The sequence below is a fragment of the Erithacus rubecula genome (genome assembly GCF_903797595.1).
Source record: "Erithacus rubecula genome assembly, chromosome: 5".
In the NCBI taxonomy this organism is placed as follows: domain Eukaryota; kingdom Metazoa; phylum Chordata; class Aves; order Passeriformes; family Muscicapidae; genus Erithacus; species Erithacus rubecula.
This window is the reverse complement of record NC_136687.1, coordinates 66,681,688-66,695,918: the sequence shown is the minus strand read 5'-3', so window position 1 is coordinate 66,695,918 and position 14,231 is coordinate 66,681,688. Positions and strand designations below refer to the sequence as shown.

At 53.5% G+C, this 14,231-nt stretch overlaps 2 protein-coding genes across 6 annotated transcripts in view; one reads left to right on the top strand and one right to left on the bottom strand.

Moving 5' to 3' along the window:
* The window catches only part of ALPK1 (alpha kinase 1), a 34,860-nt gene extending 26,331 nt beyond the window's left edge, over window positions 1–8,529 (top strand). For 3 of the 5 annotated variants that reach the window (XM_079305996.1, XM_079305995.1, XM_079305997.1), the window contains exons 10-15: window positions 288–2,274; window positions 2,539–2,692; window positions 3,169–3,331; window positions 3,422–3,608; window positions 3,851–4,057; window positions 5,389–5,637. In XM_079305996.1, coding sequence (XP_079162122.1) covers window positions 288–2,274; window positions 2,539–2,692; window positions 3,169–3,331; window positions 3,422–3,608; window positions 3,851–4,047 — 2,688 coding nt within the window. In that variant the 3' untranslated portion in view covers window positions 4,048–4,057; window positions 5,389–5,637. Of the gene's footprint in view, window positions 1–287; window positions 2,275–2,538; window positions 2,693–3,168; window positions 3,332–3,421; window positions 3,609–3,850; window positions 4,058–5,388; window positions 5,638–6,121; window positions 6,608–7,296 lie in introns of those variants that run through there. The other 2 variants (XR_013774288.1, XM_079305998.1) reach the window with 2 other exon arrangements.
* A 1,665-nt stretch (window positions 8,530–10,194) lies between these two features.
* Window positions 10,195–11,594, bottom strand: NEUROG2 (neurogenin 2; the record flags this gene model as incomplete). Its single annotated transcript, XM_079306259.1, has 1 exon — window positions 10,195–11,594. The coding sequence occupies one exon, from the start codon at window positions 11,592–11,594 to the stop codon at window positions 10,896–10,898; it is 699 nt and encodes a 232-aa protein (XP_079162385.1). The 3' UTR covers window positions 10,195–10,895.
* Between the last annotated feature and the right edge of the window lie 2,637 nt (window positions 11,595–14,231).

Sequence of the window (14,231 nt, the reverse complement as noted above, 5' to 3'; positions counted from 1 at the left end):
CACACAGGGTGTCGTGCCTGTGTTGAGGATTTGGTTGATTATGTTTGGGGTATATGTTGCTCCAAACAGGAGAGCTATCCACAGAGTGAGGATGGGCTTTCAAGCCCCAGGAGTGCTGCTTCTCCTGGAACTACAGCTGTATTTCAAAGGGAAAAAAAAAAAAAAAGAGAAAGTTTATTTCCTCCAGGAGACATAGTAGCAGTCACTTAGAGCTGAGCTATGCTTCAAATTCTGTAAGGAAAAGAAACGTATTTTTAATCCCTTCATTCCTCTTTGACCCCTCCCAGAACATCCGTGGGATGTGTCTGCTCTCCTACAGTCACTCCAAGGACTGTCCCCCGGAAAAGAGAGAGTTCTACTTGTCTGAAGCCAAAGAATCCTTCGAGATCGGGCTGCTGACCAAGGAGGAGCAGAGTTCCATCACCAGCAAGCAGGAGCTGCACAGTTTCACCAAAGCTGCCTTCTGCCTGGCCACCGTGCACCGATGGCTGCATGGGGAGAGCCAGGAGCTCCAGGAGGTCACTCAGCTCTGCAGGGAAGCCCTGGGAAAGCTGCACTCCTACAGCACCTTGTTTCCAGAGGAGGAGGATAAAGGGAGGCTTGCCAAAGAGATCATGTCTCTGATTGCGACCGTAAAGAAGCGACTGCGAGTGGGAAGCTTCCCCAATTCTGATGCCAGGTCTTATGTCCCTGACAGTTATAAAGGCTCAGTACAAAAACCTGTCCTGCAAGGGGAAACCAGCTTTGAGAAAATCCTTGCCAAGCATTCCCAGCATCACCTGTCAGTGTGCCAAGTGTTTGAAAAAACTTGCAGGAGTCATAAAACCGCACCGGGAGAAATCCAGGTGGGAGCTTGTATCACAACCTTAAGAACAGAAACCAAAACCATGGACAATGTGTGTACTACTGAAGACACAGTTCACCAGAGGAGAGGTGCTGTGAAAATCCTGAGCTCACCAACAGCAGGAGGCAGCTCAGAGGGGCTCAATGGCCAGAGAAATCAAGGCATTGGCTCTGGCATGATGAAAATTTCCTTTGAAGAAGAGAAGCCATTAGAAATAAACAGCAAAAATGGTGTTTTCAGCAGAGGGCAAAATGGGTGCCAAAGCACTACTTCTGAGAACTCTCGGTGCAAGCTGTCTAAATCCAGTTACTCTTCCAGCTGGGAGGAGCTAAGCTGTAACAGCAGCAGGGAGTGTCTCAGGGACGGGCAGCAAGGGGAGAAGGGCTCGGTGGAGGAGCAGTGCTGCACCACAGAATCCAATGGGAACGGTCAGGATGGACCCTCGTGCTCATTACCCCCCAGAGCCTGGCATCCTGCTCCTCCTGAGTCCCTCCATGGCTCTGGGGGGTCTCCTCAGCCTTCCTTAGAGGAGTGTGCACCTCCAGCAGGGAGGGTGGTGGAGAAGGAGTCTGTCTGCAGAGAAGAGCTGCAGGAGGGAAGACACCATGGAAGGAGCTCTACAGAGAAGAAAGCAAAGGGTTTGAACAATGAGTTTCCTTCCCTCTCCACCTCTCACTCTGTTCTTACAGGGCAGGAGAAGTGCTTTTCCTGTACAGAGCTGAGCTGCAGGACCAAGGACAGCAGCAGGGAGGAAGGCATTGGTCACTTTGAGTGGGTCCACGCAGGAGAACTTGCAGACAGCACTGAGGATCCCTCGGTTGAGGCACAGCCCCCCCAAAACAGGGGCACTTCTGTACCATCATCAAACATCAGGCTGAAAACGGGCAGTGACTCCTCTGTGCGTGACAGGGTGAGGAAACCTGCTGTGCTGGGGAGCAGATCTCTCCAAGTGCCTCGAGTTGACACCCAGGCAGAAACAGTAGATGACACTGACTTTGAGCTCATCAGTGTGGGAGACTTGGTAAGCAATTATCCTACAGCACTGGCTCCAAAGCATGAAATAACTCCCAGTGTGCCAGCTTTGCCCTCCAGGGGAGAGATATCCACAACCAAGCACTTTGAATGTGCCACTACAGAAGAAGATGGAGAGAAGTCTCAGGATGTGGTCAGCAGCAAAAGACAATCCAGTTCCTCTCTGAGTTCATGGATCAAACCAGCACAGATGCCCACGAGCTCCCCTGAAGGTTCAGTCCCAAGGGAAGGTGGTTTTGCCTTCACACCTGGGAGGATGAAGGAAGAGATCCTGGATGCTCGGGTTCTGAGGGATGATGATTACAAGCAGCTTCTGGCAGGGGTGGAGCATCATTGGCTTGTCCAGAGACTGAGGCCTACTGGGATTTTTAGGACCAAAGAGCTTCACAAAGCTTACTGTGAGTTCCCACGCAGCAACATGTGTCTCCACAGAGCACAAGCTTGACTCAGGCTTTTTAACACAATATTTTAGTCAGCATTTATTATTATTCAATTTTTTAATTGCTTTCTGCACCATTACTTGACTTTAGATTCCACATGCCATCCCTGAAAACTGTTTAAGATAATGATCATTAAGTTAATAATAAATAACAGTCCTCAGCATAGGCTCAGAGCAGTCCTGTGGATTTCTCCCTTTTACCTGTGTGTTTTCTTTTTTCTAGCTGCTCTTCTTCTGAAATACTCCAAGAAATCTGGGCTGTGGACAGGCCAGGAGACAGCTGTGTTCATTGGGGACTACCTGAACGTGGCCAAGGAAGGCAAGCAGAGAAGAGCCTTTTGGATACACTTCCTGCACCAAGAAGAAAGCCTGGGAAGGTATGGACCTGGCAGATTGCTGAAACAAAGTGTTTATCACTGCTGCTTATTTGTGAACATGGATAAAAACTGTCTGGTAAGACTTGCTGTAGCAAGAATATTTGCTGGACATTTTGGCAATCTGTCCCACCACCCCACCTTTTAATTTCTGGGAAGGAAAAGCTGCTTTACTGTTGTCTTCTAACAGGTGATTGCAGAGTTAAAATAATTACTAGAAGTAGCTTATGAATTATTATGGATGGAGAGCAGTATTTTAATATCTCTGAGTGAGATCTCCTTTCAGAGTTAAGAAGATTTGATAGATAATTTTTCACTTCTATGAGATAGAAAAGAATTCCACCCAGTTTTAATCACAGCCATTTTAAATGCATCACCCACAGGTGGATTTGCCTCTGACAAGTTCTGCTTTGCAGTGATATTTCTCCATCACAGCATCCAGAACAAACACTGCTCCTGACACTTCTGCTTTTGTTTAGGTATGTTGGGAAGGAATATAAAGAAGAGAAAGGACTCCTCCATCATTTCAGTGACGTGGAGCGACAAATGACCGCCCAGTACTACGTGACAGAGTTCAACAAGAGGCTGTATGAGCAGAAGGTCCCTACCCAAATCTTTTATATCCCCTCTGCAGTACTCCTGGTAAGAGCTGTCCTGTAAGCAATTCCAAGGACCCAATGAGGAAGGGTGTCTTGGGTCAGTTGTAGCAGCAGTGAGGCTGTCTCCTTTCAGATACTGGAGGGCAGAACCATAAAAGGGTGTGTGAGTGTGGAGCCCTACATCCTGGGGGAGTTTGTGAAGCTGTCCAACAACACCAGGGTAGTGAAGAATGAGTACAAAGCCACCGAGTACGGTCTGGCCTACGGCCACTTCTCCTACGAGTTCTCCAAAGGAACTGACGTCGTCGTGGACCTTCAGGGTGTGTATGACAGTGATGGTTATGCCTTTCACACTCAACTTCCAGCCCACAGGTATCCTGGGGTATTCATTTCATTAAAATCCATTATGTCTCACAGGGTTCTGCTTTTGCTGCCATGGGTAGAAAGAGGGAATTACTGAGGTGACATGAACAGAGCAAGGGCCGTGCCAGGCTGAGAGTCCTGAGTGTGGCAATACAAAAGCTGTGGTGTTTGATATCAAGATGTACCATTTCTTCCACAGGCTGGGTGACAGGCAATGGGAAAGGCCTCATCTACCTGACAGACCCCCAGATCCATTCCCTCAATAGCAAAGACATCTCACGCTCCAACTTTGGGAAGAAAGGAATTTACTACTTTTTTAATGATCAGCATGTGGAGTGCAACGAGATCTGTAGCTGCCTGTCTTTGAGAAGGCCCTCGGTGGAGCTGCTGGCCTAGACTGGCACAGGTCAGTCCACAGAATGAGCCATGGGCTGGACACTGTTTTACCCTACACATCTTTGGGAGCAGGAAAAGCTGCCTTCATTTCCCATTCTCCTCTTCCCCTCCAAAGCCCTGATCTCCCGCTGCCCCCTAGCACTGGGATCATTTCTTTGGGGAAATTTTCTCCATGAGAAAGGGAGCACAGCATCAAAGTTCCACAAAAAGGATGGGTCCCCAACAGACTTTGCTTTAACAAAGCCATCCCCTTTTGTTTCTGCAGCCAGCAGAGATTTTTAGGCTTTTGTCCCCGCATTTTAGCAATGCTATTGTTTTCTAGGTGATGTTTGTGCCGAGTTGTTTGGAAAGATGCCCTATCCCTGGGCCAACTGATTAGAACTAAGTGTAAATTGGGAGAAGGAAGAGGGGAAAAAAAAATTAAATCTCTTTATTATGGTGCATAAACCTTCAGTCTTGGGGAGCTGCGCAGCTGCGCGGGGAGAAAAATGCATTCAAAAATATAATGCCAGTGTGAATAATCCTTTCCCCAGCGCTGCTCACAGACTGCTCCAGCTTTGTCAGGTGAACTTGAACCGGGCCATCAGATTTGCAGCAGTTCCCATTGCACACTGTCTGTCACCCCGGGGCATTCACCATCTTGCCTGTTGTTAAGAGCCAGCAAACAATCCATCATTGAGCCGGGCTCACACAGCAGTGAAATCGGCATGTGACGGGACACTCGGCCCCAGTGTCTCGCAGATTAAAGTGATACATGAAAACTCACGTGTTACTGGGAAGATTAAGCCCCGTTATCTTGTTGTGCAGCCAATAAAGGCGGCCTTGTGCTCGGCAGTGGGGAAATGCTGCCTTTAACTCGGTGACAAGCGCCGCGCTCCGCGCATAGCTCCGTGCTCCGGCCGGCCAGCGCCCGGCTCCGGCCGCCAAACAAAGCTGGTTAGCGAGATCCCGGGAATCCATGGGCGGGAGGACGTGTTAAAGCCTCTCTGCAGAAGCTCTCCCTGCTCTATAGAGACAATTCAAACCAAAACAAAACCTCTGGGACAATCTCTGCACAACAAAGTGTCCTAATGCGCTGCCAGCAGCCGGCCCCGCCTTGGGACCCCTGACCAGTCCTGCTCCTTCCTGCTCAAAGGAGGAAAAAGAAAATTTGTTTAGACATGCTTGTGAATAAATCCATCCCTGTGAAATTTTAATATTTTGCTTCCTTTCTGGTATTTCCAGCTAGTAGCTTATTGCTTTTGCTGGTCTTAGGAGATATTTTAGGGTAAAGGGTCAGCTTGTCCAGTTCCCTGTTAAAACAGACGTGGAATCATATTCTACTGGTCTTACTCTTTACAGGACTGGGCACAATTTCAGGTGGATCAGGCATTCTGTCTTCATCCGGGCCTTGGATACTGGAAATCATGAATTCGCAACCTCATTGTCTGAAGAACTGGGGTGCACACATGGCTCCAAACACACAGGGTTTAAATTATTGGTTCGTGTTTGTGGTATAAATAGGGGATTATTGAGGAAATAAATATTTGACTCTGAGGATGTAGAATTCAATATTTTGGCTATAAATTTCATCCTAGAGCTACCGACAAAAAAAAAAAAAAAAAAAAAAAAAAAAAAGCTGTTATTTCCTCTGGTTTCAGAATAAAATAATTTGAACTAACTGAGACTTCAGGAATACTTGTTCTTTTTCAATTAGTAATTGGAAGTTTTTATTGGAGATTCAGTGGTTTGTATTGAGTAACTGCTACCAAGATGCTTTTTGGGCTTGATTAATTGGAACACTCTCCAGATTCCAACCTAAGTACTCCTTATAATCATTGAGGGCCAGTCTCTACAGAATGAGTGAAACTGTGTTGTGCTGTGACAGTGAAATATGAACTGCAGGGACATCACACCTGAGGAAACATGAAATATTTTCTCCTCTCACCTAAACTCCAGGACTTGAGTTGAGACCTTGTGTAAGTGCTGCTGTAAGTCAGGCACAAAGCCAACCTGCTTGTGACAAAGTGGTGACACACTTTCCTGTCCTTCAGGGAGTGTATTAAAGAGGTTTTTCCTCCTTCCCTTTCTGCAGGTATCCAGGTGAAAGGCAGAGTCTTGCTGGCTGTGTGTCGTGCTTGTGCATCCAAGTTAGTAAATTTGATATCCAGGGAACAAGCTGATGAAACCAAAGCCTGCTAACAGGTAGAATGACTTTCTCACTCGTTTGCCCATTACTAATTACTCTATGGAGCACTCTGGGGAATTTATTTTAGAAAAGATGCAGTGGAAAGGGAGCCCCTCAGTTATCCCAACAATGCCGGCTGAGCCAAGCTTGCCTGCCTGCCTCTCCCACAGCATCCCAGGCCATTCTGGCTGGCAGAGAACGGGCACGGGGTGACCCCTCCAGCTGTGAGGCAGCCCCTGCACGCGAGGCAGCACGGCCTCGCTGCCATAAAGCAGCATCAGCTGCCCCCGAGCCCAGCTGCTGGACTCAGGCACAGCTCCTGCACCAGACACGGCTGTTCATGGGGAACGAGGGGAAAGCCTCACGTCAGCAAGCACAGAACCCAGCCCGTGCTGCCCAATCTCTTCTGCTTGGAAGAACACAGCAGCAGCTTCCTCGGCACCTCCTTCCCACCAGGCAGAACCGGGATCTTTGCAGCAAGGTGTTGGTGCCTGCTGCTGTCACCTGCTGCCTGGAGGGAAGTCCCGGCACGCGGGTGCCTCCCCCAGCCCTGCGGGGAAGCTGGCGGCAGCTCCCCGTCCCGGGGGTGACACACGCCGCCCTCCTTTCTTCCACTCGGATGAAGCCGTGTCCCCTGTCCCCCGGCCGAGCGGGAGCAGATGGGGCTGTTGGCCTCCGCAGCCCCAGCTCGTGTGAGCCCGCCGTGCCTCCAGCCCCCCTCCAAACACAGCTTAATGCCGTTCCCTAATCCCGAACTTCTCTGCCGAGCTGTTCTCAAGGCAGAGTGTATCTCCCATCAGAAGACACAGTTATTAACAATTTGATGCCGCAGCAGCGGCAGCACGGAGCTGGGCGCACAGAGGCGGGTCCCGGAGATCCCAGGGACGGGGCAGGATCCCCCGGCAGGCAGCAGGTGCCTTTCCTCCCTCGGTAACAGCCCAAACTGTCGTGCCGGCTACCGGGGCAGCCGAGCCCTCCGAGCAGGACATCACGTTAATAGAGGTTGATTTGCAAACGGCGTCGCCCCCCCACCCCCCAGTGCCCCCCTTTGCCTGACTCCCGCTTTTCTCTCAATGGCACAGATGCTGCTTTGTGCTGCCCAGGACCAGGCAGCTATTAGCAGCAAATCCAGCGAGGGAAATTAATGAAGGCGACTACTAATAAAAGACAGCTCAGGACAGCCCGACCAACTTGCTCCGAGCGGTAATTAACTTTTTTTAAAACTCATGAAGGTAAATATGCCATCAGCTTTGGGCCGGTCTCTCTGCTTTTTAATAAAAGGAGGAGGAGGGGAGCGAGGGAGAGGGGAGGGCTGTGTGTCACAGCCGCCCCAGCCCCATCCCTGTTCCCTCCCAGCCGCTGCAGTGTGACCCTCCAAGGATTTTTTTTTTTTTTTTCCTCCAGTCAGTTTCTAGAGGTTTGATTTTAAATCTGGCAGGAGTTCTGCCTCTCCTTAATCTGAATTCAGTACGAGAGGTCACGGGGATGAACAGGCTGCCAGAATTTTGCTGGACCTGCACAGCTGTTGCAGAATCATAGGTAGAAGGCAGAATATCCTTATGTCTTTATATCCTTACATTGTGAGCTTCTCAGAGCAAAAGAGTCTGTCTTAGGCTTTAAAACACAAGATTTTGCCTTGTAGTAAGACAACAACCTATATCAGATTACAAAAAAGATCCCCCTGGGATTTCTGCTTATGCCAGGGGATTGATGTTACAATAGATAATTGAGATCCTTTTTGCCCATGGGGAATGGGAGCTGGGGCTACATGGGCCAAATCCATACATAATACAGGACCATGGGGAAGCCCCACCTGAGGCACCTGAGGAAGGCTTTAGGAAAAGGGGGTTTAAAATGCACCAGCCAGCTGAGAGCCGTGTCGGGGGGGCTCTTTAACGATGGCACTGTGGGGACAGATTTATGCTTGCCATGAAAGGCAGCGTGCAGCAGCCCTTGGGGTGCTGCTCTGGCTCCTCGTGGCCATTCTCATGCCAAGGAGGGCTGTAAACCCCCCTGGGGGCCTTCAAGCTGCCCCTCCGGGCCTGCCGGCGCAGAGGAGCTTTTATGCCAAAATACAATACACAGAAGGATCATAAACACATGTTCTGGGGCAAGGGGCTGCCATGGAAACCACCCCCAGGTTCCTCACATCATCCAAGGAGGTGTTGGCCCATCTTGCATCTTCTGGTCCCTTTCCATGTTGGCTGCAGTGGGCTCTGGGAATTCCCTGTCACCTCCAAAAGTCAGTCTTCTGAGAGAAAAGAGGGAAACATATGAAAAAAAGATATGAAGGAGAGGAATAAACTCAAACTAAGGGGCGAGAAAGGGAAATAAACGCCTTTGGCCACATTCAAACAAAAAGTCAGGATGAGGGTGGCTGGGCTAAATGACAAATCCAGCCTCTCCAACTCAGCTTTTTGCCACCCCCTCCCAGCCTTGCCCTCCTCAGGCCCATTTCCTCCGAGGGCATCTCCAGCCAAGCCAGCCTCCCCCAGGGCAGAGGGGAGGTTTGGCTGGCGTGGCTCCCACCCCAAACCCCTCTCCACCCCCCTCCATCCTCCCACACGTCGTGTGCTTTTTCCCACGGTGGTTGCCATTGCCACAGCCCCAGCAGGACGGCAGCGCTCCTGCCAGCAGGGTCTGTACCTGGGATGGGGAAATCCCTCCAGGATGACGCACCTGGCAAGGAGCAGCGTCCCTCCTCGGGACGGCAGGGAGCATCCTGCTGCTGAGCCAGCCGGGATGTCCCTCCTGCTCCTGCGGGGCTCCAGCACCGAGGGAGAAGCGCGCCCCGTCCATCCCGGCCTTTTGGAGAGCCGAAGGCACCTACTCCAGTGTCTCTCAAAAAAGGAAACCTTTTTTAAGGAGAGCAAGGACAATGAGGCCCGACCAGAAAAGACGGAGGGAGCGCTCGGTTTCTTTGGGCATTCCTGGAGTTTAGTCATCAGAAGGAGTCGTTAAAAGCGAGTGAGAGTGAAAACCCCGCTCCTCAAGGGCTGCCCCACACACCGCCAGCGCCGTGAAAGGCTCCTTCTTGTTTTGTTCCTCCTGGCCCGTGGCAGATTTGGGGGAACACAGCTTCATCTTGCTGGCCACATCAAAGCAAGTGATTATGCAAATGCTCCTACTTTTTTTTCCCTTTTTTTTTTTTTAGGGAATTATTTATCACACAATAACCCCCCTGCCAGGGGGGGAAACAATAGATCAGGCTAGATAGCACTGCTCGCCCGAGGCTGCGGGGCCGGCGGGACCCCCGCGCGGTTTATTGGCCTAACCTAATTTCACTAATTCTCTTTTCACACGTTTCGAGCTTCTTTTTCTCTTCCCCCCCTCTTCCTTTCGCGGATGTCGCTCCGAGGGCCGGGTTTCACGCTCCCAGGATCCGGAGGGCACCGGGCGGGATTCGCGTGCTGAGCATTTTATTTAATTAATACACTCAGGCGCCTCTGCTGGTTTTTAATGATTTCCAAGTGTTTGTACCCAGAAGTCACAAAGTGCTCCCGGGAGCACGGGGATGATGATTGAAGGGCCCGGGCAGCCTCCAGCATCCCCCTCCATGGTGACATCCCTGGCTGTGTGCTGTGCACGCTGAACCGAACCCCCTGGAATTGCCTGGAATTCATCTGACCCTCACAGAGAGGAAATTCTTCCTCTTTTAACCCGTGCGTTTTTTTCCACTGTAACATTTATTTCCTACGGCCTTCTTGGTGAAGTCCCTCACCCTGAAGTGTGATAACTCTTTATCCATCCATTCATTCATCCTGCTACTTCTGTACTGAGAGCCAAATGTAAATGATCAGTAAACTTCCACTGAACTTCCCTCTGTCTCTCTCTAATGCTGTTTCCCAAAGAAACAGTTGCCCATGGACCCAATGACACCAGGCCCCACGACACCTTGGTTTCACCAGAGACAGGGACAGGCCCAATTCCACAATTCCCAGCTGCTCGCACATACAGCAGAAAAAGCCACAACCCCAAAGTTACGAAAATTAGAGCTTTTTATTTATATTTTATCACAAGGACAATTCCTTTGCTCTTCAGCTGTAAATACATACTAGAATAAACTCTGTAAATTATACAAAAAAATACATATTTTCCATGAAATCTGTCTTTATAATAAATAAATGTGAACACGTGTGTGGCTGATCGCTGTAATGTTCCGTGTCTGTTGAGGTTTTCAGTCTGTTGATTTATTTTTAATCTCCTGAAAGAAGGGGGGAGTTCCTTGTCCCCTAAAGGTCGAAATAAATAATGTATGAGGAGATCGTTCCCCATTCCCCCCCTCCCGATTTTTTTTCCCTTTTGATAGAGAGTTCAGCCTAAATTTCCACGCTTGCATTCAGCCCTCACAAAGCCTACAAATTATACAATGACTTCTAACCTGGACCCCTAACAAAACAATTTACTTTTTTTTTTTTTTTTCCCTCGCTTTGCGCCCCCCTCCCGCCTATAAATCATAAGGGACAGATGGCAAAGAGGGGAGCGGGGAAAAGGGGGGGACACACACACAAAAGCCCCGCGGTGACAGATCTGGGAAAACTGGACAAAGTGCACATCGGCGAGAGAGAGAGAGAGAGAGAGAGACGGAAAGTTTGGTTTGGCAGGTGCCGTTCCCACAGCCCGCCCTGCCCTGGGAAGCGGGCAGATGCCGCCGCCGCCCCGGGGGGAGCGCCGGGCCGGACTAGAGGCAGCGGCGGGGCAGCGGCGGCGGCGGCCCCGGGGCGAAGCGGCCCGGCCAGTGCTCGGGATCCGAGGCGGAGCCCGCGGGGCTGGCGGGCGATAAAGTGCAGGCGTACGGGGAGGCGGAGGGCGCGGGGCTGGCGGCGCCGCCGCTCCAGGAGGAAGCGGGCGAGGGGCTGCCCTCGGCGGGGACCGCCGCCGCCGCCGCCCCGTCGGGGCCGAGCCGCGCCGCCCCGGCCAGCCGCAAGGTCTCGGTGAGCGCCCAGATGTAGTTGTGGGCGAAGCGGAGCGTCTCGATCTTGGTGAGCTTGGCGTCCTCGGGGAAGGTGGGCAGCACGTCGCGGAGGGCGTCCAGCGCCGCGTTCAGGTTGTGCATCCGGTTGCGCTCGCGGTTGTTGGCCTTGAGCCGCCGGCTCCGCTTGATGCGCTGCGCCGTCTCCGCCGTGCGCGCCGCCCGCGGGGCGCCCCGGGCCCGCCCCGGCCGCCGCTTCCCCTCCGCCCGCCGCAGCCCGCGGCCGCCCGGAGCCTCGGCGGGCCGAGCCGGCGGGGCGGCGCGCAGCTCCTCCTCCTCCTCCTCCTCCTCTTCCTCCTCCTCCTCGGCGCTGGACGGCAGCGAGGGCGAGGGGGCGGGCGAGCCCAGCCCCAGCAGCAGCAGCTCGTCCTCGGCGGGCGGCGCCAGGACCTCCGCCTTCACCAGCATCCTTGCGCGGCGGCGGGACGGGGCCGCACCGGGCAGCACCGGGCAAGCAGCGGGCGCGCTCTCCTCGCCTCCCCGGCGGTGTGACGGTTCGCCGGTTTGACGGAGCGGGGCGGGGGTCGTGAGGGGTGGGGTGGGGGGGCAAAGCGCGGGGGACGGGGGGGGGCGCGGCGCTGGCACGCGCCCCGGGGGCGGCGGGCGGGCGGCGGCTGCGGCGGGAGCGGCGCCCGGGGCCCGTCGGGCTGCGTGTCTGGCACACGACCCTCCTTAACACCCCTTATATACCCCGCGGGGAACAATCAAACTTACCCCCGGGGTCCCCCTCGCCCTGCCCGCCCCGCCCGCGACTCTTGTCGGGGGCGCCGCCGCCGCCCCCCCCCCCGCCGGGGCCCCATTGGCGCCTCGCGCTCGGCTGGAGCGTGCCGCTAATTTATTAATGAATGGGGACGGGGGGGCGCGCGCGAGGCGCAGGCGGCCAATCCCCGCGCCCCGCGCGCCACGCGCGCGCCCGGGGCCGGCTCCCTTTCAGCCGCTGCATTGACGGGCCCGGCCAGGAAAGGCAGCGAGAGAAGGACCGAGGGAGGGATGGAGGGAGGGATGGGGGGCTCCCCTTCAGCCCCCTCTCGTTCCCGGGAGCGTTTCGCCTTTCTGGGGACGCTTGGTGCTGTGGGGAAAGTGCACAGTTTCATGGATTGCGGCTGCTGCGCTCGCATCAGGCCAAACCCGAAGTGGGGGAAAGCCCTGCGCTCCGGGCGGCTCACTGCTGTCGAATACAATTCGGAGGCTGGAGGAGACTTTATAGAACAACCCCAAACGCCAGCTTGTCAGTGCACCGGGTAAAGCTTCATTCCTTCCACCCTCTTCCCTTCCAGCCCTCCCTCAGTGGCAGAGCCTGGTGATGTGCCCGTGGAGTCGGCAGGCTGGCTTTGCTCCACCTTACATTATCCCAGGTTGCTCCAAGCCCTGTCCAGCCTGGCCTGGGAAACTTCCAGGGCTTCCTCTGAAACTTCTCTGGACAGCCTGTGCCAGGGCTTCCCCAACCTCACAGGCAAGAATTTCTTCCAATATCCCACCTAACCCTGCCCTCTGTGAAGGCAGTGTGAAGCAATCCTCTCTTGCCTGTGACTCCAAGCCCTTGTCTAAGATATGACAGTGAGAACATACAAAACTGAAACCCCAGCACACTCTCCTCTCCTTATGGAAACACCATCAGCAGGGCGCTTTGGGGGAGCTGGGCTTTGAAACAGAATTGTATTTGCAACTGCTGGAAAAGCCCAAAGCAGATGAAAGAGCTGAAACCTCTGCAGAAGTCGTGCTCAGCACACCACAAACTCACACTCAAATCAGACCCTCGCTCTTGCTGCCCTCTGGGTTTATGGCCTTCGGGAGCAGTTGAGGCAGGGCGGGTGCCTCCATCAGTATCTCTGTGACTCTAGGAAACATTTTAACAATCCCCCCGCTTCCTTGTGAAAAACAGGAGACTCTGGCATCCCAGGAGACTGACGCAAAAGGACCGTATTTATTTTCAGCACCTTAAGGGACAAAGCAGAGCACACTTGTGACAGGGCCAGCCCACCTCTGTCACCACCCTGCTTGCTGAGATTTCCGTGCTTCCATTGCTGAGGCAAAGCCACGGAGAGGTGAGGCAGAGGTGGTGCCTTTCTGGGGTTCAGTCCAATTCCTGCTGCCAGCCCCTGCCATGCAGAACATTTTTCTTTAGGGTTAAGCACAAGGTGACCAAGGACAGGTTGGCCACCAAATCCTCACAGCTCTTGACAGGCACTTGTGTGGTCTGTGGGCAGAGCGAGGGCCGAGCTGCTCGGCTGAGAGCAGTGGGAGAGGGAGTGGGATCAGGAGCAGGAATGCTGCTGCCACTGCCCACAGCCTGAACTGTCCTCCAGGGGTCAAACTGTTCAACTTCAGCCCCTTTGCCAGACTCAATCCTACTTTAGGGGAACAAAAGCCCAAAGTAGGCAACGATCAAGAAATGGGAGCACAATGATTTAAGCTTATCACACAGCCCTGAAATAAAGGACGCTGAGCTCGTGTGGGGGAGAGGAGGAGACCTTCAGAAGGGCTTTGTTTGCTGTAAGAAGATTGAACTCTGAGGCGACCCGATAGCCCTAAAAGTTTAGGGTCTGTGTTGCTGAGAGACCTTTGGGCACAGCCCATCCACACGTCGACCTCACAAGTTGAGAGCCGGCCTTAATGGCCAGCCTGCCTCAGGTGAACAGAGGCACGACATCCCAGGAAATGTGGGATCGAATCTGTGGGGACAGGGTGGCCTGAGCCCTCCCAGCTCTGCCTCCCTCATACCCCACAGCCTGCAGTGTCCTAAGAGTTTGGGGTCCCCTGGGTGCCCTGAATCCTGTGGTGCCCAGCCCTGGGCAGCACCTATAAACCCCATTTGGGGTTTGTTCTGGGATGGAGGCGAGGAGGGGTCCCCCATGAGCGCTGTCCCGGCATCCTGCCCTGGCTCCCCCACCCTGGCCCTCGTCGGGGGCCGATTGTTCCCGGCAGATTTGCATGGCAGGTGCAGGCCTGCGGAGCGATTTTGCAGTCCTGCCCCCCCAGGAGGGTTTGCCTCCCCCCCCTTGTGAAAAAAGGCTGCCGGTGCCTTCCTTTCCCATGAAGAAGAGA